Source organism: Anopheles moucheti, chromosome 2, assembly GCF_943734755.1.
Source record: "Anopheles moucheti chromosome 2, idAnoMoucSN_F20_07, whole genome shotgun sequence".
In the NCBI taxonomy this organism is placed as follows: Eukaryota; Metazoa; Arthropoda; class Insecta; order Diptera; family Culicidae; genus Anopheles; species Anopheles moucheti.
Window position 1 is genome coordinate 75,743,227 of NC_069140.1, and position 22,391 is coordinate 75,765,617.

Below are 22,391 nucleotides of genomic sequence, written 5' to 3' on the forward strand. Positions count from 1 at the left end.
CATTTCATATTGCAATCAATTAAAGATGCTTGATTAATGCGTACAGATTCTTTTAACATCTTGCCTGATTTTATAAATTTTTAACACTCATGAACTTTAAATTATATAATGCATGGACAACTAAACAAAAGAAGAACTAAATTCCGAAGAAGAAAATTCCGAAACATACCATTCCGTGTAAAAATGAATTAAGAGATTTTACAAAATTACCTTTAAAGAAACCACCAAAAGAGCACCAAACCTATCACTCAACTGTCAGCTAACGATTGGCAGTGCCTACTGCGTCTAACGCTCGATTGCTGCCTACAAATACTATGCACACCATCCTTTTTGCCCGATTATCCACGGGTGAACGTTGCACCAACGATGGCGTATAATTTATTCGCTTGTTTTGCGACCGTCGCCATTCCATCGTTTTGCTCCATAAACCGTGCCTGTAGGATAAATAATTTTTCCAATGCACATTATACCACCGCAGCTACCGTGTCTTGCCTTCTTGGCAGACAAACGCAAACAAATGCAACAACAACCAACAAAAAACAACAACACGGGACGGGTTTCGTGTCATCTTTAAATCTTTGCAATCTTCGCAGCTGAACGGGCGCTGAACGGTGCATTGCAGCAAAAAACATTAGCCCCAGCTGCAACCGACAGTGTGAGAGTGAGGCGGCAAAAAGCCAAAAGAAAACAAGAAGAAGCCGCAACAACGCAAAAAAAAAACTTTACGCCTTCGTCTCTAAACAGCGGCTACGGAAATCGTTGATTATTGTTAGAACCAAATTTTTGGGACCGCTTTTGTGGGGGTTCTTTTGGGCAAAAATGAGACATAGAGCTAGAATCGCCACCACCGTCACCGACTCAGGACAGTTATGCTTGATGTGTTTTTATGCAGCTGTGTTTCCCCCCTCCCCTTTGGCCCATCGCTATGTTCCTCCTCGTTGCGAACAAATAAACCCAAAAATCCTTGCCGGCGAAACGAAAACAGCCACGAGTCATTGGACGCCAGTGCACATCGACTGCACTGACCTGATCGTAGCAGAAAGCCGGTTCAGATTTCGCCACTGGTGAAAAGCGATCTACAGCAATACCGAGCATGGAAGAAATTGGGACCACTCGAAAGCAATAAGAAACACGGTTTAGATACGGGTTCGGTGGCATTCGAAGCTTGGGGCAGTCTGCAGTCAAATGAGCGACATCGGCTATAATGTTTTTCTTTCCACACGTTGCAGCCCGGCTACGGGCTGAACCGTTTGCTGGTTCGTGCAGCATCGCTGGTGGAAAGAAACGAGTTGCACAATATGCCCAGTGTACGAAGGAAAACATTAAAGCCGATAGCGAAACGCAGAGCAGATCTGAGTGAGACAAATTTGTGTTGCAGATTTGCAGTTTGAAATCACGAAGAAACCTATAAAACTCACATTTACCCCAAAAGTATGCAATCCACGGTACAAACTGAGGCTATTAAAAATATAGCATTAGGCTAACTGTTATTTTGCCCAAAACTATGCAACATATGTAACAAATTTAGCTGGCTACAAGCTAAAATCATACAATACAAATTCAGCCCAAAGGTATGCAATGCATGTAACAATTTAGCTCTATAAAATGTAAAACACGTATAATCCAAACTCAGCCTAAAAGTATGCCATCAATGTGACAAAGTGTACGAACTGAAAATTATTTGTTATCTTAAAACTCTTTCCCAATGAAATCTTTTTACAAATTAATGAATTAATAACGTAAAATATAAAAAACGTAAAATAAAATTATAAAAAAAGGAAAACCTCTCTATCATTTTTTTTACCTTTAGTTTAGTCAAGTACAAGTGACCAAGAGAACAACACACTTACGCGATATTGTCTAAAAATGAAAGTATTTATTAGAATGGCTTTCAATTTTCCTCCTTTTACAAAGCAGCAATCGCAACCAGCACAGTATGTGTGCCCCCTTTGTACGTTGGTTTTTACTTGGCCAGTAGCCACCGATGCTTATACGACACGAAAGCATTCAATTCAAGAACCAACACGAACCAGCACGACAATAAGGACGATTGGACACAAGTGGAGAGAAAAAAAGCAATTCGATTTGTGACGATGGAAGCGTGTTCCAGCAGGGAACCACTTCACTGCATTCCCTTGCCAACCATCAACTGGGACTCCATCCCATCCCAGCAGCACGTGCAGCAATGCAATCGATTCGCAATGCTGAAAATGCACTCTCGTAACACACCTAAACCGTGACACACACGCACACATTGGGTGCAAAGAGTGGCAACATTAAACAGCATGGTGGTCACGCTTAGTGTACCCGATTTTCTGGTTTAGATACTGAATCGCACAGTTTTTATCACCCGCTTCTGTATATAGCGTCTCATTAAGTGTATTATTTCATTTCTGATAGTATACGGCCGTGCCCTACACTATTGGACATGTGTGTAAGTATACTAAAATTCGGGTTTGACGAATTTATTCACGAATTTAGATTAACTTTTGTTTTATTAAATTTAATATTAATTTTATCAAACAAGAATTGTTGCATAAATTTCATACTGTTGCGCTAAATTCGGGTTTAACTGATTGTTTATTTTAGTAAGTTGAATTTGCCACTCCAAATGCATACTTTCAGGCTGATGTTGTTTCTAGATTCGAACAAATTTTGTCATACCAATTGGATACTTTTGGGCAGACAAAGAGTTATATTATTTAAAGTAGTAAGTTATCTAACATGTTTTGCATACTCTTTGGAGGAGTCTTATTTTATTCGCTAATCTAGTATTTTTTTTATTTTAGAGTCTTTTTTTTGTTGTCTCTTGTCTATTGTCTCCTCTTCAACTTCCTTCCTTATTTCTTTTCATCTTTCTTCTCATTTTCTTTCTTTCCGTTGCTTATTATTATTATTATTATTATTATTATTATTATTATTATTATTATTATTGTTATTATTGTTATTATTGTTAGTATGATGATTTTACTGTCCTTTTCATCTTGTTTTCTAATAAATGTTTTTTTTATTCTCCTTCTTTTCTTTCTTGTTTTCTTGATTTTAGTTTCTGTTTTAAAATTACGCATTAAATTGTTATTTATAAGAGGTTATACGCTATGTTAAGATTCTGTACAAACAACAAATAAACAACAAATAAATAGGAAAAGTATAACACGAATCACAAGTTCAATTACTTTCAAACTCATCCAGTTGCAAGCGTTTATCAATCTAAAGTTATAACCGACCGTGTAGTATTTTTATAGTGCCAGCCACTATTATGATTTATACATATCCATCATACCTCCTGCTGCCTGGCCAATCCCTTCGTCAGACGGTCCCCTAGCAACCAACCAATACCAGACGGTACGCAAAACACGTGTGTCACGTGTGATTATCGCTTCATTAAGAATGCTACTTAATTATCAACATTTATCCGAATATCATTAATTAATTAACTATTTATAAACATGACCCTAGACGGCCTGCCTTTCACTGGCCATTTCTTTATTATTATTATTATTATTTTCGCTACTCACTACAAAAACCGTACACGAATGTTGCGCAACACCCTCACCCTTGCATTGGGCCGCAACGGTTTCGGAAATAAAGCGTAAAATTTGCCACTCGTGACACCTCTACCCGTGGGATTCATTTTTTGGGAACTGCCCTTTCCCTACCCCTACGGGCACACACGCACACCACACAACACTATCGCCCACTTTACGCCATCATTTGCGGCAAGCTATGGCTACGGACTGGAGGTCGCTTTTTTGTTGTGCGTCCCTTTTTTTCACACCAAAAATGATGGATATTTCCAGCTGAGAATTTACGATTTAACGAGAAGAAACAATTTGTGGGTGGTGTGGGACGGTCGTACGGATGGTAGCGGCAGAAGGTAAGTGTGTTGTCAAAATTATCATTATTGGCATTATTATTATTAATAACGTTACCCGCGCGTCCCGCCTTATACCGCCGCTGCTGCGCAATGTTTAAAAGGATCACGCGAATGAATGCGCTTTTGCTTGTCTGTTTCCGATGGGGCATGGGGCTTGTGTTTTCGCTCCCTCTCTCCCCCCTCTTAGAAGAGGGCACCCTTTAACCGGTACAGAAAGAGCAGATAAGGTCGTATAATTATAATACAAGCAAATGGAAACGGGACCGTTTCGCGCCACGATCCGGGTACCCGGGGTCAGGAAATCGACTGTGAAAAGCATGAACCAGCTTCCGCCACCGCCCAAAATGGCGGTGTACCGAAAGGGCTTTGACGCTGAAACGAGGTGAGCAAGCGGAAGGGATACATTCCATACGGTGACAACAAATGGCAAACGATAATAACGATTAATAATTTGCACCACGCAACCGGCTCGGGTACGCCGAGGCGGACAGCAAGCAGCCCGTTAGTGTGCATAAATGCATGTGCATCGGGAGTGAAACTGTAGCGAAATGCAGTTGCCCGAACAGCAAACGGCTGTTAAAACGGTGCTTAAGTATTCTTCTGTGGGTCGGAGCAGAGATTTATCGGGAAGTTACTTACTGCACAGCAAAAGCAGCAATCACACTTCTACGGAGATGATCGAAATGCAATAAAATGGTTGCAAATTCCGCAAATTGTTTGTATTTTCAACGAACTCGTGTATTAAAATCATTTATTTGCAATTGAAATTGCTTCAACGTGATCGTCATCTTTGAAAGAATTAATCTTTCTATGCGTTTTAACGGAGCTATCAGCTTTAGGAATGTCTGGGGTCAATATAATGAAATCATAACCTTGCTGTTAAAAAAATGCAACACCTTCAATGCTGAAATGCGTTTTTCTCAAAGCTAAATTCTGCAAGTCGCTTCCCAAAATTAATCTAAAATCTCAGAACCAATTGGCGTGGAAACTTCAAGCGAGGTTCAGAAAATTGAATTGAACAGACGGTAGAATGTTGTTCTTGACAACATGGTTGCTAGGGATACTATTACTAGCAGCAGTGTTGCCAGCAACATTATTCGACGATTGTTCAATAGTTCTGCCGAGTGTGTCAACGCCATCCTCTGTACAATTCAGAAGGATGGCGTTCTCACAGAAAGGACGATTTATATGCTCGAACAATACAACATCTCGCTGAACTTGAACCTTCAACCTACCGCTTGAAAGGGCCATCTGCGACTTGGAGGTCGAAACTTCGGAGACCATCTTCTACATAATCCAGATCCAGATATATGCTTCTATCTAATCCAGATTCGCAAATACGCTGATGAAATAGACTTTATTCGTTTACATCTCTTTCTTTCTCTCTTTAAGTAGTGGATCACTTTTACGTAAATAAATCACTCAGCCAATACATGAAGTAGCTGTTTTTTATTTCATTATGAAATTCATTTTTTCCTTCTTCTGAGTGTACATCTACCTGTCAAAGTATTGGATACACGATCTGCCGATCACTATTCTCACAATCCAGTTGAGATCACTATCACAAACTGAAGACATTGCAGAATATGCCAAAAAAAGTTATCAATACTAATACGCATATTTAACTATAGAAAGAAACCAAGCAAAAATAATAATGTTGTACTATAGTTTTCTTAAATTACTCCAAAATAAGTAAAGGAAACTAAATAATTTAAACAGGTTGCCGTCTTTTCTTTAGCTGCTGAAGTTTTACATCGATGGAGGCGCCCAGTACTTGATTGAACTGAAACCCAATTTTGAAATATTCTGAAAGGTGTACAATGTACTAATAATAATGTTGGACTATAGTTTTCTTAAATTATTCCAAAATAAGTATAGGAAACTAAATAATTTAAACAGGTTGCCGTCTTTTCTTCAGCCGCTGAAGTTTTACATCGATGGAGGCGCCCAGTACTTGATTGAACTGAAAACCAATTTTGAAATATTCTGAAAAGTGTACAATGTACTAATACAACCATAAAGTAATTACCAATATGGTTTGTTTTCAAATGGTACTGCATGCACATCAAACTCCACGATTGCAAAGGGACAGTAAATAAAATAGAAAAAATGAGGTTGACCAGGCAGAAACGAAAACTTCAAATTTTTATATAAAAAAAACGAGAAAAATAGTAGATTGTGAAATACATTACTAACATTGCACATGGATTGTAGGCTGCGCAAAATATATTTTTCTACAATATATCCATGGGATTATCACAGTGGAATCCATGAGTGGAATCTTGCCTCTCATTGGAAATCACAATTCATCCGCCATTGCCTTTATAAAATCTCATCAAATTTCAAAATCCTCCAGTAAACTAGATCAAATGCCGACACAAATGCATTCCTAGCTACGGAACAGTTGGAACATAAATTCCCATCTAACTTAAAGCCCGCCTGCACCGTGTGCCAAAATGTTACCCCCTTTCTGACATTATAATGACGTTTGTTGATGAAGCAATTACTTTCTCCAGCGAAATCCAGCCTAAAATACACTGGGGCTGCGTAAGAGTTAGCGTTTTATTGAAACCCCTTTTAAATAAATAAGATCAATCCTATTACTGCTGGACGCTTTCAAACCCCCTATCCGCATCCTCATTATGCTAGAGCAGTAAACTCATGTTAGCGCAGGGGCAAACTTTGCATACCGCTGCCTAGATATTGTACACGCCGGTAATATGTGCGATAAATAACGATAAAAATTAAACGAATGTGTTAAAACTATCTGTCGTATTTATATATTCTCGTGCATCGTGCAAACCCCGCACGCAATGCAAGGGTAGGATGAACGAACAAATTTGAAAGCCAAAAAGTCATTATCGGAAACATGGTCAACGAGACACTTCTCTCTCTCGCCTTCTTCAAACACTCACTCCCGTGCGTTCGAAAGCGGACGCATAGGAAACAACTTGAAAATGGTATGGGTGGGTGGTAACCCACCCCACCGTAAAAGTCCGGCAGGGAAAATTTAATAAAATGCCTTTATCACACGCATTCTGGTTTCTCGTGTACCGCAGGCCGAAGCGAACAGTCGACCGAGCCGCAACGTGGAACGTGTGGAATGTTTTGCCGAAACATTTTCATAACTGTCGATAGTGGCTATTTGTCAACGATAGTGCTATCGTAGCGTGCCTTGATTATGCTGCGCGCCTTGATTATGGGAGGAATCAATTCGGACGGGTAGCTTTTGTCACCATCAAAGGTATTCGATGTGCGTGTCCTTTTTTGCCACTGGCCTTAAATCTTATTAAAGCTCGTTAGGTTTAACTCATCATTGGTTCTTCCCTGATACCGCGCTGCAGCGGCGCTTCTTCTTGTTGCAGTGGAACACACGTATGTCAGATTTCCCGCATCACAGCATGCCAAGTGCTGCCATTATGGCGTCGTTAAATGAATAGTTAATTTAATTGAAAACCATCGTTAATTAATCGCACCGAGTGAGTGCGTTCATTTTGAATCATTGCTGAAGCATAGTAATCGAAGTATTAATTGGATCTAAAATGTGACTGGAACGATTTCGAGACACTCACCACTACAATCATTTGCTACGATTTGTTTATCACTGTTTACGTTCTCCCTGGAACTGGCAACTCCTTTTAACTACCCTTAACGCTATCGGATGTCGCTTTTAGCAAGCACAAGCAACACGGGCGAGTTAACGTTCGTTAATATTAGCACCATTCTCGATATCGATAGAATATTTATTTGCTTCACGAAAGCTTGCAATCAACTGCTCGGCTCGGAGGAAGATGGTCACCGCACAGTACATTCTCCCAAAGAAGATCCACTAGTTGTTGTTGTTGGTTGTTTGCTCACTTTCCAATTTAGGTAGCGGTTCCAATTTAGGATAATCAGTTTGCCGTAAAATACATATCGCTTTTTAAGAAACTACTAGGGCCCTATAACGTCAAGCATAAAAGAAGGAAATGAGCAAAGGAAATTAAAATAATGTTATAATCACTTCCGGAAGATGGTTTATACTGACACGTAAATGTTGTCTCTGCTGCCACTGCGCCTGCCGCTTGTTTCAATTACTGACTAGGGAACACGCACGTGCCCCCTCCCAAATCTCGCACGAAACCGTCACGAGGATGGTCCGGGAGGGGGGAAATTACGCACGACGCAACCGTCATCCAAGGTCTAAGCCGGCGGTCCACCACGGTTGATCCATTCCATCTCGACGTCATCGATCGGTTTCCTGCGGTAGCGTGCCGGCAGCTGCCATTCTTCGATCGCCTCTCCCGACGACACGGATCGGGCGTGCTAAAAATAACAAAACAGCGTGCGAATTATGCTTTTGCCCAAAAAAAAATCCTACACAATAGAGTACATCTGTACCGTTGCCACGGTACAATTGGAACCAACCGACCAACTGTAAACAATTATGTAACCGAGATGGCAAAATATGCAACAAAGTTTTTCTAAATTCGAAATCTTCCCTGTAAGCACCTTTGCTAGAGTGAACTGGTGATGTGGGTGGGAATAATCTTTGGTATTCGCCGTCCGTGCTACTTACCGCTGGAGCTGCTGTGGTAGCAGCAGAACCGGTTGCACCGCCCGCGGTGTGACTCGCCGCTTCCAGGAAAGGGCCACCCTTGCGGAACTTGATCAGCGGAACACGTCGTGCGGTGGAGAGCACCGAACGCAACATTACCATGGCGCGTGGGAACTGGCGGAAGTGCGAAAGTAGGAAGCGATGTTTTCGGTATCCGATGGTTGCTTTCTGCTCCTCGCAAAACTATTCTTTTGATATCAAAACAAATCACCAGCAAGCAAAGGAACGATTTCGTGTATTATTATTACCCAAGGTTTATAGAGAGCTGTCACACACACACACACACATTTCTACGAGAATCTTGTTCGGAACGGTTGTCAAACTTCGGCTTGTCTCGAATTTCTCTCCAGTGAAAAAACTGTACAAATCGTTACATTTTTAAAATGTTCCGCATAGGGATGGGAAATTCGCAGTGGATTTATGTATTCTCTACGACTGCGAAGCAATACGTACAAGACTTAAAAGCATGTAGCTCCATACGAGGCAATATAAATATTTTGCATAGAAATGGGAATGCTTTATGAAAATGTTTGTTTTCCATCAACAAAATAAAAAAGCAGTAAAATCACGCGAAAATTCGAACCTCTCAGTGTATAAGTAACGTTTTTATGTTTATTGGATGAAGTGTATCAAACGATGAGAATGAAAAGTTAAAAAAATAAACATTCAGAGCAATTACAGCATGCTTTCCCTACTTTCGTTTGCGGCACTTTGCTCTACCACGGCGCCGCTTGGAACCCGGCGCTTTCGGAGACGTTCCGTTAGTGGATGCCGCTTTCTTGTAACTTCTTGAGATCGCACGGCTAGCGCTGTTTTGAATTCCGCCCATGCTTGGCTTCCTCGTTGCAATGAGATCCTGCGAGACCAGCTCCGCCAGCACACCCTGATGGGCCAACATCGATAGGAAGGTACAGATGAACTCGTCGTAGTTGTGCGTCCGCCGACAGTCATCCAGCTTGAACCGTTCACGCTTTTCATTTTCATCGCACAGATGCTGTTCCGTGATTGTAATTTCCGACTCAAGGTTTTTCAGCAGTGAAAGTAAATCCTTCGGTGAGAATGTACCAGCGCCGATAAATGATGATGGCGGTGAGGGTGGAGCAGGAACTTGTTCTTGCTTGATTTCCGATTCACCGATAATATCGACCGAATCCGAAGAATTGTTCATCGTTACGAACGATTCCAGTTCCTTCGACACCGACACCGACGAGGACGACGAGGAAGGTTCATCCGGTTGCTTTTCTTCCTTGATGGCGAGCAATTCCGAGTACTCGTCGGATAGCTTCACAGGTGTCGATTCGTCCAGTTCCTTCTTGACGCTTGTACCCGGTGGACGCGATGCGCTTGTGGTCGTCGAGGATGATGCTTCCTTCTTTTCAGATTTTAACAACTTCTCCAGTGCGGCGGACACGATCGTTTGGTTTGTCCGCAACATTTTCAGCTTGTGCGTAATGGCGATCCGTCGATCCGGAACCACTGCCATTAAATTGAAACGAATGTCCTGCTCACCGGTAGTGATGCCGAGCCTGTCGGACATTACGCGACGAAACTTATCCGTCCACGCTTCCTTCTCTCCCCACGGTCCATGATCCATCGGGAACGGTTTCAATCCATCCAACTCGAACAGCCGACCATCGATAGGTACGAACGAAACAAAATGGAATGCTTCACCAGTGAATCGCCCGGTGCTTACGCCCGAATTTCGATCCATCCTGCGTCGGGCTTGGGGCATCGCATGAGAATTATGTGCACAGGCCAGCTCCGGTGTGTTACCAATAGCCCAGCCCTTATTTTCCGGACTCATTCCCTTCGTGTGCACCTTTAGCCGGCTAAGCGTCTGGCCGAGATCAATATCGGAACAGTTCAGCAACACCGACAACAGGGCATGCGTTGCGCAGCTGTTCGGAACCACCTGCTGGGCGAAGAAAATGTTGTTCACCGCATCCTCATCCTTCACGTAGATGTCCGTCGTTTCCACAATCTTCCGCCGGGCTCTTCGTTCTTCGATCCAGCGAAACAGAAAGATGAATCCATATACTTGGCCCTCGAGATTTTTCTGCAGATCGTAGATTTCATCCACCTGTACGCCTTTCACACCAAAGTCTTCCATCAGCAGTGTGAACAGACCGGGATCGCTTTCCAGCTCCAGCCAACCGTCCGTCAGCCGGTTTATATCAACTGGCATTGCTGCGGTATGAATGTTTCTTCCGGTTTTCACGTAATCTTTACCGTTGTGCCCATTGATGGGGGAAAAAACGCAGAATAAATACTGATAAAATAACGAAAACCCAAATCTAGTGCGCTGTTTTTGTTTATACTTTTGGGGACTCCCAGCTGTCAAGATGCCAAGGTTGATACACATTCAGCGTGCTCGTTGCCGAGATGCTTAGACAAAACGAGGTATGACGAAATGAAAAGCAGAGGAAAAGTTCAAATTTTTCGAGGATCTATCTTTTGCACAAAAGGTTCGAGCAGACTGCAAATAAATTGTTAAATTCATGAGGTAAGAGGTACAACTGAATATCAAATATATCAAAACCATCCTTCTGGAACTCTACTTTGATAAGTTTATTGTTTGTTTGATCCTCCTCCGATGTTCGACCCTCTTTCAACCGTTTCACTTCCGGTTAAAATATGAACAGTGACCATTGCCTGCTTTGATATTCTCTACTACCGTTCCACTCACTGTGCCTTCGACCTGTGAGAAATAGCACGAATTGTAATTTCATGTCCATTTCATGCGAATCTGAAAGCAAGCAAATAGTTCAATACGCTTATCTAAAGCTACGAATGCTATTTCTTTACTTGAACTTCCGTTTCATTTCTTCGCTACAATTGGCAGCATCTGTCGTGCGCAACAATGTTTTGCGTGTTGCAAAGGAGAGGAGTTCCACATTTTATTCTTGCCCTCGCTGACGCTCTCTGTCTCTCTATTTTCGTGTGCTTTTCGCATCTATTGTCTTTTTTTCGATATTTTATTAGAGCTTGATCTTCCACATTTCGGCGATGGTTGCAGTCCTTTTCCTTTTATAACAAAAAAAAAACGTGTGTACTACATTTGATTCCAGCACTACTTCTTCATCGAAAGCCTAGCTAAATGGTTTAGGTCAAAACACGTGCACAGGGACGATCACGTGATGCTTATTGCTATTGTTCTTCTCGATCACTGATGATACCTAATATCTATTATGCGTTTGTTCGTGGACACACGCGTCCTGCAATGCGCATTTTGGGGAGTTTATTTGGTTGGTGAATTGTTTAGATGTGATTACGATTAAGCTTCTACTGCTTTCTACGGTGTGATGATGTGTATTGAGGTGTTTTTTTTTCTCTTAACTGCCACTTCCTCAAACAAGACGGCAATAAAAGGCAGCAAACCTAATACATTGTGAGCAAGTGTGAAAGCATTTTCGCTACTAAATGTTGTGCGCATTTTGAAGTTGAGGAAGCACCAAACTAATAAAATAGCACTAAACCGAACTGATAAAACTACGCCTTTTTGTGTGATTTTTTATCGACCGCTTCGATAAAACCGTTCACATGACAAGCCATCATAGATTGACCGGGTGGTTGGTTTTGGTTCGGTTCGCATAAAGCAGACCGACGATTGTACAGCCATGTTAGAACATTATTTTTGCTCATGACGGACGCTGGACTAGAGCGGAACACATCGTTTTGCTGGTCTGGGCTATATGAAAAACATTCTTCATTGCATTTGATTTGCTTATCAACTACTTTCTGATGGCAGGTTCTTGTTTTTTTTTCATATGCATGTTTTACGATCACCAAAATTTAATTCACATTAAGCTTTTATATTGCACTGCTTAACTATAATGCACTTCCCACCTACTCTGGTGCAGCGTGTGTTTAAAGGAACTCAGGTTTTGTAATGTTTGGTTTAAAAAACGATAGAAATAATGTGCCTATTGATGGTGTTGTTCGTTCTATGGCAAGTTTAAAGCTTTGCGCCTTTTCTACTGCTCGTTTGTTTTTAATAGACCAAAAGCACACCCCCAGTACATTCTCGTTACTGCTGCAATTGTTATTGCATTTTTACTCCCTTGGCTGCGGATTGATACACTCTTCAGCAAGACGATAATAGCGCGCCTGTTGCCTTCGTGAGTACCCTTTCCAGTTACGCGGAAATAGAAAAGAAAAACGAACTTAACTTTAACGATTGTTGAAACTCAACACATTACCTACCATCTACGTTAAAGAGCAAAACAAACCACCCTCCAATTTCACCCTTTTGGAGGGTGCACGTTTTATATGGTAAACTGTTTTCAATTTTTGAATCATCTACTATTATTTAGAGAAGAAAACAAAAACTACCATTAATTCCTCTACAAGCAACACCCGACTGAGAGAATGGAGAAATTGAGGAGGGTGTTTGGAGCTTGGTTTTCCTATTCGAAGTAGTGGTATTACTATTAAAAAAAGGCACAGTATCTGATACACACTCGCATACAATGAAACGCGTGTTTCCTGGCCAAAACAAAACATAGTAAACGTATTCCGTAAAGTGATTCTACTCTACCACAAATTCTTCTCCGTTGGTGGTGGTGCACTGACGAGCAGTGTATGCCACAGTATGCCACAGCTGCATACAGCGCTACAGAACCGACAGGGATTCTTGAAAAGAAAAGAGTTCAACCCATGAGCGTGGGTTAAGCTGACGCGATCTCGCTTAGGATTCAACGCATACTGCAATCGCAGCAAGCGTTAGCGCTTCGGGACGACTTCAACTCGATGCCACTTCAACCGGCTTTGCCGACTCCTCTTGCGCTACCGCACTTTCCTTCCTTTCACCGTCCTGCTCCTCGAACGGAATACCGGCGGCCGTTTTTTGCATTGTTTCCATCAGCATCCGATCCACCTCCTCCTGATTCGCTTGCACCGGCGCTGTTTGCTGCGGTTGACTTTGGCCCGCTTCCTTCTGGCGCTTTTCAATTTCATTCTTGAAGTTGGCAATTTCTTTGGAGCTGCATACGAGAGATGCTTGTTACATTTCGACTACACCACATTTTCACCTTGCATGGGCATGGCTTTCCACTTACCTAATTTGTACAAAAATGATACCGTTGATTGCGTTCAGCATGTCCAGCACCGAACCCATCGATGGTGGCTGAATATGAATCGGTGGTAGCCCCGTACTGAGCAGCTTGCCGTTGGCGTAGTTCATCTTCTTCTGCAGCACAACCGCTTGCTGCGTTAGGTGGCGTAGGCATTCGGACGATTCTTGTGTCTTTTCGTGGCTTTCGCCAAGCTGAAAATCAATTTAACAAATCATATAAGATCAGTTGGAAAAAAACGGTAATTTGTAAGGCTTCGGGACCTTACCTGCTGCTTATAAATGGCATACGTTTCCTTCTCGTTAACCAGCGCGGATCGGAAATCACCCATGCAGCTTTGCGTTCGTGCTACGAGATGGTAGCTGACGGCTACCTTAAGTGACTTTTCACCATAGTACCGGATGTTCAGTGCCAGTGCGTGCTCCAAAAAGCGCAACGATAATTCGTATTCACCGACCGCGTGAAGGATCAGACTAATGTTGCTCTGAAACGAAAGATTTAAACAAGCAGTGAGCGAAGGAGAGGATTAACATAGTCTTCACCATTACTTACATCCATTAGCGCAATATCGGGATGGTTTTCACCACACACGATGGTGGCCAGATACCGGGCACGATACAACAATTTCAGTGCGGTGCTGATTTGACTGTTAGCAAAGCAGTACAATGCAAGATGGGCCTGAAAAGAAAATGAAAGTATTAAGAATACATTCCCCCATAAATCGCCGGTCACTCTTACATATTCGGAAATAGTATACGGATGATCGACACCATTCACTCGCTCACTCATCAGTACCGCTCGCTGCTGAATGGCTAGTGCTTCCTGTGGATCACCCATGATGTAGCTGAGCCGAGCCAACATACGCAAACATTGTGCATTCTCCGGGTGCATAGCGCCGTACACGTTGTTCAGCAGATTCAGTGCCTCACTGATCAGTCCGTACCCGTCCTGTAGGTAACCCTGCTGGATCTTCGTCTGGCCGGTCGTGTAGAAGTTGTACGCATCCGAGGCGCGTGGATTAATGTGCTTCACCACCGGGAACACGTTCACTATATCCGCATCGCTGAAGGCCGGCCGATTGCGCTGCTCGAACGCGTACTCCTGCAGCATTATCTGTACGCCCGTCTTCAAACAGAACGCACGCAGCAGACTTATCTTCTGCAGCTTGAACGCACCAATGAGCGGTTCGATCGAGTCGACCGCGGTGGCCGCTTTACCTTCCTTCGAAGGTTCCACCGTCAGCTCGAAGTCCCAGTATGCTTTCAGCTCCTGTCGGATCTGTGCCCACAGTGACTTTGACGTCAGCGACTGCCACTCGTTGTTATCGGACGATGGAACGGAAAATGTTGTTTTCCGACCACCACCACCACCACTACCACCGCCAGTTCCCTTTCCACCACGTTTGCTCTGTTTGCTTTGTTTCTTGCCACCGGCTGATGATTTAGGACCGAACTCGTCCGCCAACTGTCCATCACCATCGCCACCGTTACCGTTCGCAACTGGCTGGTAACCGACGGTCGACACCGTTAGGAAGCAGTTCAGGAAGTGGCTGATTGCGGCCGCCATACTCATCACATCCGTTTGCTGCAGATACGTGGTAAAGATGTGCTTGGCCGCGCGCACAATCAGCTCCGACACAGCGATCGTATGCAGGTACTCGAGCTGTTTTATCTTGGCCAGCTGGTCCACCACCTTGCCGAGGTAACGCACGTTAATGCCCCGGTTGTGCAACATCTCCGTCAGCGTAACGCCATCCATCGGGGCCGACGAATGGTCGAGACATTCGTGCACGAAGCTCGGTATCTGGTGTTTCACCAAAAACTCGGCCGCATCCTTCACCAGCTGCTTCTGGCGGCGCAACGAACTCGCCGCATTCGGCTCACCGTCAACGTGCCGGATGCCGGGCGAGTAAACGTCCGGATTGAAACGGATATCGAACTCGTACTCCTTCAGCGAGCCGACTGCTTCGCAGACGCGCTTCACTACCTCCTTGCTTTCGTTCATCTGATCGCTCGAAATGAGCGATTCGACCAGCTTCTTTGCATCATCACTGTCCGCTTTCGGCACCGGACGCGACGCATCCTTTACCGCCACCTCCTTCACATCCTTGCCATCCTTTGCATCCGCCTTGTCGCTCTCCGCCATTGCTCCTTCTTCGATTGCAGCCGGTTTTGTTTCATCGCCCGAAGCCTTCGTCGCCGCAACGGTTGCCTTTTGTTCCTGCTTCTTTTTCACGCACTGCTGCAACTGTACGGCAGCATGCTTCATGAACAGCAGATACCGGTTCTCCACGAACGCTTCCAGCAGTTCCTGGCGGAGACAGCAAAGCTTGTGCCGGTGTTCGATCGGGAAACCCATCGCTTGGCTATCCCGCCCGACCGCTTCCTCCTCGGCCGGCAGTACGAGAAAGTTCACATCCGGCGGGAACGTACGGAGCAGGTCGAGAATGTAGTGTCGTCCATCGTTACCGATAATACCTTTGCACTCTACCGACGAGCACAGCTCGATCGCTTCCTGCTTGTCGTTGTACACACTGTGCGGTTGGATTCTCAGATGTTTGCCGGCCGCATTCAGCAGCTCGAGATACTTCGGATGCGAAAGCACCGTTTTGCCGAAATCGATCGATCCATACACAACCGATTGGTCCTGCTCGCGCTCCAGTATGCCCGGTATGATGGATTGCGCCGTGACACGATAGCCACGATAGTCGATCACTACCGTACCGAGCGTGTAGAGCCCTTCCACGTCCACCGCACTGTACACACGCACACCGTGCAGATCATTGCGCGGTGCCACAAATGCGGCCGCATCGCCGCCGAGTTCCTTGTAATGGTCCCGCACATCAAACCCAAGCGAGAAGAATATGTTGTTCCAAATGAACATCTGCGTTTTGGCGTCCTCGCCCGGATTGATCGGCATTACGTTACCGTCGATGACGGCCATCGCGCCACGGGTCGCTGCCGTAACGAAATCACTGTGCACCTTAAAAATGGCACGCTCGCGAAGCAATCGCTCGGGCAGTGTTGCTCGCGGCAGTTCCCGTGTCGTCTGCAGCTCTTCGTTCCAGTCGCGCGTTTGCCCCGGGATGTGCTCTTCGTAGCCCAGCTTCGACGAGAACGTATCTTCCGCACGTATCGCATCGATCGTGTGCTCCAAAGCGGGTGCTGTCCACGTGTAAACCTGGTACGGTGTTGCCACACGCTCAAAGGGATGGCGTTGGGTGCGTTTCTTTTGCATCTGCGTGAAACATCGCCGGAAGGTGGCCGATATCTGCGAAAGCAGATCGATCAACGAGTGTGAGAGGTAGCTCGGGTTGGCCGGCTGTGGATTGAACGTATCGTCCGTCGACTGGTTGACGTAGAAGCCGCGCGAACAGGCGGAAATGTGTAGCCGCTTGTCTTCCATCGTCACCACATACAGGTACATCAGATCGCCGTGCAGTTTGCGCGGACCGGGCGGTGGATTCCAGGCAGAGGTCGTCAGCACCTTCAGCGGCTGTGGATTGCCCTTTTTGCCCGAACCCGGCTGCAGCGGTAGCAGCGGACGTTCCTTCGCACCGGGCATGATGAAATCGGGCGGCGTACAGTCCACACTTTCCTGGCGTGTCTTTTTCTTCTCCATGATATCGCCCATCGTTATCGTGTGCAGAAACGTGAGCGAACTACAGTCCACCCCGTTGTACGCGTCGGCCGGGTCAAGTGATTTTAGTAGATCGCGCACGTGGCGCACATGGATGCGCGCCTCGCGCATTGTGTACGGTTCTTCGACCACCCGGATCACCGATCCCTCCTGCAGTCCATCGATGTTTTTAAGCTCGGCAAAGTTATCCAACGTACGGCCGTCGAGCTGCAGCGAAAAGCACGTCCGATGGCAGGTGTCCTCCCGGTCCATCAGCAGCTGATGAATTTCCTGCACCAGCTCCATGCTCGACACCTGTATCGAGAGTGGTTCCACGCCGGGCGACAGCACCTGCACCGTGAAGCCGGTCTCCTGCATTAGCTTCATCACATCATCGTCACCGGCCGTGGATGGGTCCGTGGTTCCTCCACCACCGGCCACGCCAGCACTTTTGTCATCCGCACCACCATCGTTTACGGTCACAGCATCCGACTCTTCCGCACTCAGGTGTCCGTTCAGCCCGTTCTGTACCGCGTGACCGTTACCGATCGTTTCCTTATCGTTTCCACCAGCTGGAGGTGAATTCGATTTGCCATTCTGTTTTTTGTTTTTAGCAACACCTACAAAAAGAAAAACAATAAATATAAATTAATTATTATTCTTCAAAAATTGGTAGTGAATTAAATGTCAATAAAACGTGATCTCAACAAGGACATACCGACGATCGATAGTCGGTCTACAATAGTTAAATAGATATCTATTCCACAGAAAGAACACCAGCAAAAAAGGCTTGCTAGTTCTAGTATTAAGTACAACAACCCTCACTGACAACTTCAGTACTGCAAGATCAGGAGCGCAAGAGCGTTACGTAAAACAGCGATCTTCCTAACTCCCCATACGATCACGTTCGCTTCTCGCAACCAAACGCCACCAATGCACCGGTGGAAATAGCGCATGAAGGAAAATAGATTCACTTTCTTCTCTTGTAAATGTGAATACAAAAATAGGACCCGCATAAGGTACGGTGTTGTTCAAACAGCGGGGACAACGGGGTCCGCTGCTGACCTTTCATACGGTTTCCCGTCCAAAAAACGCTACATTTCGTGAGACAACACGTTTTGATCAACAACCATTTCAAACATTATTTCGTGCGATCTTTTTTTATTTTTTTGGGGCACAAAATGTGACGACCATAGACCTTGAACTTTGTACAGAGGATCGGAACTGAGGAGTCTTTTTTTTGGCTGTATATCTTTCGATTAGAAGCTTCTCATTAATTAACCCGAGTAGCTAATGAGAGTGCTATAGAAAATCAGTCGATGTAAAAACTGGTTAAAACAACCTGAACATTAAGTGATAAATACGTTAATAAGTAATAGTTCTATATGGAATAAAATCATATTAACTTTTGTGATGGCAATTTTTTTAAGTTGTACGCCATTAAACTCCTTTCCCTCGATGCTGTTTGATCGTTCAATTAGATATTGAATGGGTTGGAGCCGGACAAAATCAACAGTATCAACCAACAATGCATTTCACCGTGAAAGCACTATAACTGTTCGCTTTCACATGCATACAACACACAAAGGTGCTAAATGGGGGGGAGACCGGAACCATCATGCTCTTCGTTGGCCAAGCTTGGCAGCGTCCTCTTCGGCTTGTACCAACACCATCGGGGGAATACCTTTTGGCCACGTGATGACCGATGATGGTTCGAATTTTAAATTAAAACCCCTCACAGACGGCGCGCGATGGCGAAGGCTGGTTGACAACGTCGGGGACTGTTTATTTTTGAACCAATCCATCCAATCCTCCCTTGTCTATTCCGGGACGGATTTGGTTAGTTGCAGCTTTTTCACTCTTCCGTCCATATACCATGTGCAGTCAGTGAGCAACAAACAACACTTCAACTACAGTGCCACACGATGTGGTGGTATGGCACCTCATGGCGCACCGTACAGCCTAAAATAGACTAGAGCATTAGGGTGATGGAGATTCTCGTTACAGTCATAAGATATTAAACTCAGATGAGCTAGAACTAGAGACTAAAGAGGTAATATTAATGGAGTGTAGTAGTAGTACATCACTCCTGGGAGGATTTGTGAATGAATTTATAAATTGATTTCATACTACATTGTGTACTTTCGTGATTGATAAACTCCACAAGGTGGACTATTTTTTTAAAATGCCGGCAACAGCAGATGTAAATGCCTAACTAATATTAAAATTATAGCCCAAAGAGTAATCTCATCGCGATATGAATGTGGTGTACGTTCTATTCGTTTTTCAAAATACAAACTTTTGCAAATCATCAATAGTTGTTTGCCAAATTTATTATAATCTTACAAGAACAACTACTTTTAATACTAGAACAATTATGATAGTCTCATTGCAAACAATTTCAGAAATTTGGACTATAATTATTAGACAAAATATTGGAAAATTATCAATACAAAAGCTTGAGCGTTTTCACATTGAGCCCGACTTGAATTGAGAATTAAACCCTCACCATGCCGTGTAATGTTTGAGGTAACAGGCAGTTTCGAATCAATGATATTCCTAGTCATTAGTTATATTTCCATTCTTCTTTTTGCTTCAACAAGTTAATGAATAAATTGAAATTAATCCCATACAGCAGCCAGAACTGTGTCTTAAGCATTATTTCCATTATCGTGAGCTTTCTGCTGTTTACATGACTGGCTGCCGCCGCCGCCACCAGACAAACAGAACGCGATGAACACGGTGCAGATCGGCTCCCGTGTTTGACGGCGCAATCCTGCTCTGTGGCGGAAATGTGCAAATGAGACAATCCCGTCAAAGTGCATTCGTCCGGCACACCCGCTGGTGTGTCGCCGTGTCTTGTCGTGCCGTCACAATGCAAACGAATTGGTTTCTGCTGCCGCAAACCGATTGCACCCAATCGACGGCTTAATACGCGGATGTGTTACCAACCAAGTTCAAATACAATCCGAACAATCCCGCCCTTTTACTGAAGATGCATGATTTCTTGCTTTTTTAGCGCTTTTGAATTTTTTTCTTGCTTTGCTTTCTTCTTTCATCCCCATCGGGATTAGCTCGACTTGTCTTCCGCTTTTGCAAGGGCCACGTTCATCATCGATTCGCAATCAATCGTACGAAGAGTAAACTATCAATCCGACTGATATGGGGCGGAGATTTCATCACCGACTTCTTCTCGCTGGTTTTTAAGTAGCACAGGGTGGGCCATGGAGCTTCTTTCTCTTCTGTTGACCACCTTCTGTTCCTATGATCTCTTCTGTCCTCCCGAGCCGTAGTATATTCAGTCCAGTAGTCGGAACGATAGTGCAGAGCGTATATATGTGGTTGTAAGCTGTCCTAGTTAAATCAGTTACCACACAACCGGCCGCCAACTGCAAGAGCGAAGTCATCTTCTCTTTTCCGTTGTCAATTTGTGTTCGTTCCTCCGTAGACACTGCGGAACATCGCTCGTAACTTCGGCTTACGCATTGTGCCCTCTAGGAGGGATCACAGCCGAGCAAAGATAAGAACCGTGCGGTGTGCGCTCGCACAGCAAACACTTCATCGAAACCCACAGCTACGCATCCATCTTCCTAGGGGACAACGAGCACCAATCCCTGCAGTACTTTCCCTCCAGGAATGGTAGCGATTCCCCACGAAAAAAAAAAACCCGGAGAATAGGTTAACAGATAAAAATGTTCCCTCTTCCCGACTGCACACACTTCAAACATGTCAATTTGGAAGGCAGGTCGACTACTGATGCGGTCGGTAGTGCCACATGTGCTTATCGTGCGGACCAAAGCGATGCTCATCTGCATGCCTTTTTACGAAAATAGGTGTTTGGCTGCTCTGGGCCACCAGAAACGGCACACACGCACACACATCTTTATCTTTCTGCTCTCGGAGTACGACTGTGGGCTGGATGGATGTTTCTTATCGGGCCGCTCGAATAAAGGTCGGATAATGTAATGCTTAGCCAAGTATTTGAATAGGAACATAATGTTCCTGGAATTTCATATTTTATGAAGAGTTGTTTTATTTCGTACGCAAATACAAATATTTTGGGTTCAAATAACAACCGGACCAAGCGCTCTGCATGAAATCTATTTAAGCGACTTAGGAAAATTAGGTTGGTAGGTTTGTAGTAGGCATTGAGACTACCAACGGTTCTTGGGCAAAATAAGAAACAAAATATCAGCAATTGCTGGTGAAACATTCGGCAAGTTCATTTCCAGCTTCCTAGCTAACGACTGCAATAGAATTATTCTGCAGAATATTATCGAAAAACTAATCCGACCGACCGGCGAAATGTATCGGATTATGGGCAAATGTATCGTTACATTTCGTCCATTACATCTCCGGCACCGAAAAAGTGCGATACAGCAGTGTTTTTAAAGAATTTTACACCACTTTTTACGCAGTATCACGAAAATGGACAAGGTTGAGGGTATTGCTATACATTCAATTCCCTAACTATGCTAGCAATCATCGTAAACAGATCATAAACGCAACATTCCAGTAGCGAACAATTGCCCCACCAAACTTATGTCCGCCCAATGCTCAACGTGCATCCGTCAAACGAACTTGTAATTACGTAACTGATTATATGACTACGGGCGATGCGGGCCGGACAGTTTTTTTCTTCGCACCAGACCACGCGGTCTCTACCATCTAATCCGATACCGGCATCGAGGAGTACACAACTGATCATCACTTACATCCCTGTAAGGATTCTACTCTTCCGAATAAGAATTGCATCATCCTTGCGAAACGATTGCAAAACGCAACGGCATGTTCCGCCGTCCTGAAAAGCTAACCTTTCTTTTTTCCACCAGCATCGCCACCACCAACAATCCCGTCCGATCCGGGCGTGGACACCGGCTCGGTAGCAGCTTCCGGCGATTGTACACTTTCCGTTTCCAGGGCCATGTCTCACCACAGCTCCTTGCTGGATCGAATGGTGTTGCACGTTTCGGTTGAAAGTCACTCTTCTTCCCTTAGCACTTGCGATTCCTCTGGTTCACACGATACGACGGCAGCAACCTTTTCTCACACAACGATTTTACACACAAACGCGAGTACAAGGTCCCCGTGGGTGGATAAGGCGACAGAAAGGGAAATTTTCCGGAAGTTTTTCAATTTTCACTGAAAAGAACAAATCCGGCTTTTCTTCATCCAAATTTTCCGTCCGTTCTCTGAAGTCGCAAGGCACACACACCACGATGTACGC

General features: G+C 44.4%; 3 protein-coding genes across 3 annotated transcripts; all 3 read right to left on the minus strand.

The window, feature by feature from the left end:
- Positions 1-7,580: 7,580 nt before the first annotated feature.
- Positions 7,581-8,718, minus strand: LOC128297717 (alpha-ketoglutarate dehydrogenase component 4). Its single transcript, XM_053033407.1, has 3 exons — positions 8,436-8,718; positions 7,905-8,182; positions 7,581-7,818 (listed from the first exon to the last, which is right to left on the minus strand). The coding sequence occupies exons 1-2, from the start codon at positions 8,574-8,576 to the stop codon at positions 8,060-8,062; spliced, it is 264 nt and encodes an 87-aa protein (XP_052889367.1). The 5' UTR covers positions 8,577-8,718; the 3' UTR covers positions 7,581-7,818; positions 7,905-8,059.
- Positions 8,719-9,060: 342 nt separating this feature from the next.
- Positions 9,061-10,717, minus strand: LOC128301370 (ubiquitin carboxyl-terminal hydrolase calypso). Its single transcript, XM_053037817.1, has one exon. It carries the CDS (start codon positions 10,657-10,659, stop codon positions 9,166-9,168), a length of 1,494 nt encoding a protein of 497 aa, XP_052893777.1. The 5' UTR covers positions 10,660-10,717; the 3' UTR covers positions 9,061-9,165.
- A 686-nt stretch (positions 10,718-11,403) lies between these two features.
- Positions 11,404-22,349, minus strand: LOC128301360 (clustered mitochondria protein homolog). The gene is made up of 6 exons (XM_053037805.1): positions 21,979-22,349; positions 14,285-17,784; positions 14,099-14,224; positions 13,815-14,030; positions 13,532-13,740; positions 11,404-13,456 (listed from the first exon to the last, which is right to left on the minus strand). The coding sequence occupies exons 1-6, from the start codon at positions 22,088-22,090 to the stop codon at positions 13,216-13,218; spliced, it is 4,404 nt and encodes a 1,467-aa protein (XP_052893765.1). The 5' UTR covers positions 22,091-22,349; the 3' UTR covers positions 11,404-13,215.
- Between the last annotated feature and the right edge of the window lie 42 nt (positions 22,350-22,391).

What these genes read in the sequence shown, in the direction of transcription:
- LOC128301360 (XM_053037805.1), bottom strand. Translation starts at nt 22,090, where the DNA reads ATGGCCCTGGAAACGGAAAGTGTACAATCGCCGGAAGCTGCTACCGAG. An exon ending in TGCTGGTGGAAAAAAGAAAG is followed by an intron (nt 17,785 to 21,978) that starts GTTAGCTTTTCA and finishes TTCTTTTTGTAG; the next exon opens with GTGTTGCTAAAAACAAAAAA. An exon ending in ATGCCATTTATAAGCAGCAG is followed by an intron (nt 13,741 to 13,814) that starts GTAAGGTCCCGA and finishes ATTGATTTTCAG; the next exon opens with CTTGGCGAAAGCCACGAAAA.
- LOC128297717 (XM_053033407.1), bottom strand. Translation starts at nt 8,576, where the DNA reads ATGGTAATGTTGCGTTCGGTGCTCTCCACCGCACGACGTGTTCCGCTG. An exon ending in CTACCACAGCAGCTCCAGCG is followed by an intron (nt 8,183 to 8,435) that starts GTAAGTAGCACG and finishes TGTTATTTTTAG; the next exon opens with CACGCCCGATCCGTGTCGTC.
- LOC128301370 (XM_053037817.1), bottom strand. Translation starts at nt 10,659, where the DNA reads ATGCCAGTTGATATAAACCGGCTGACGGACGGTTGGCTGGAGCTGGAA.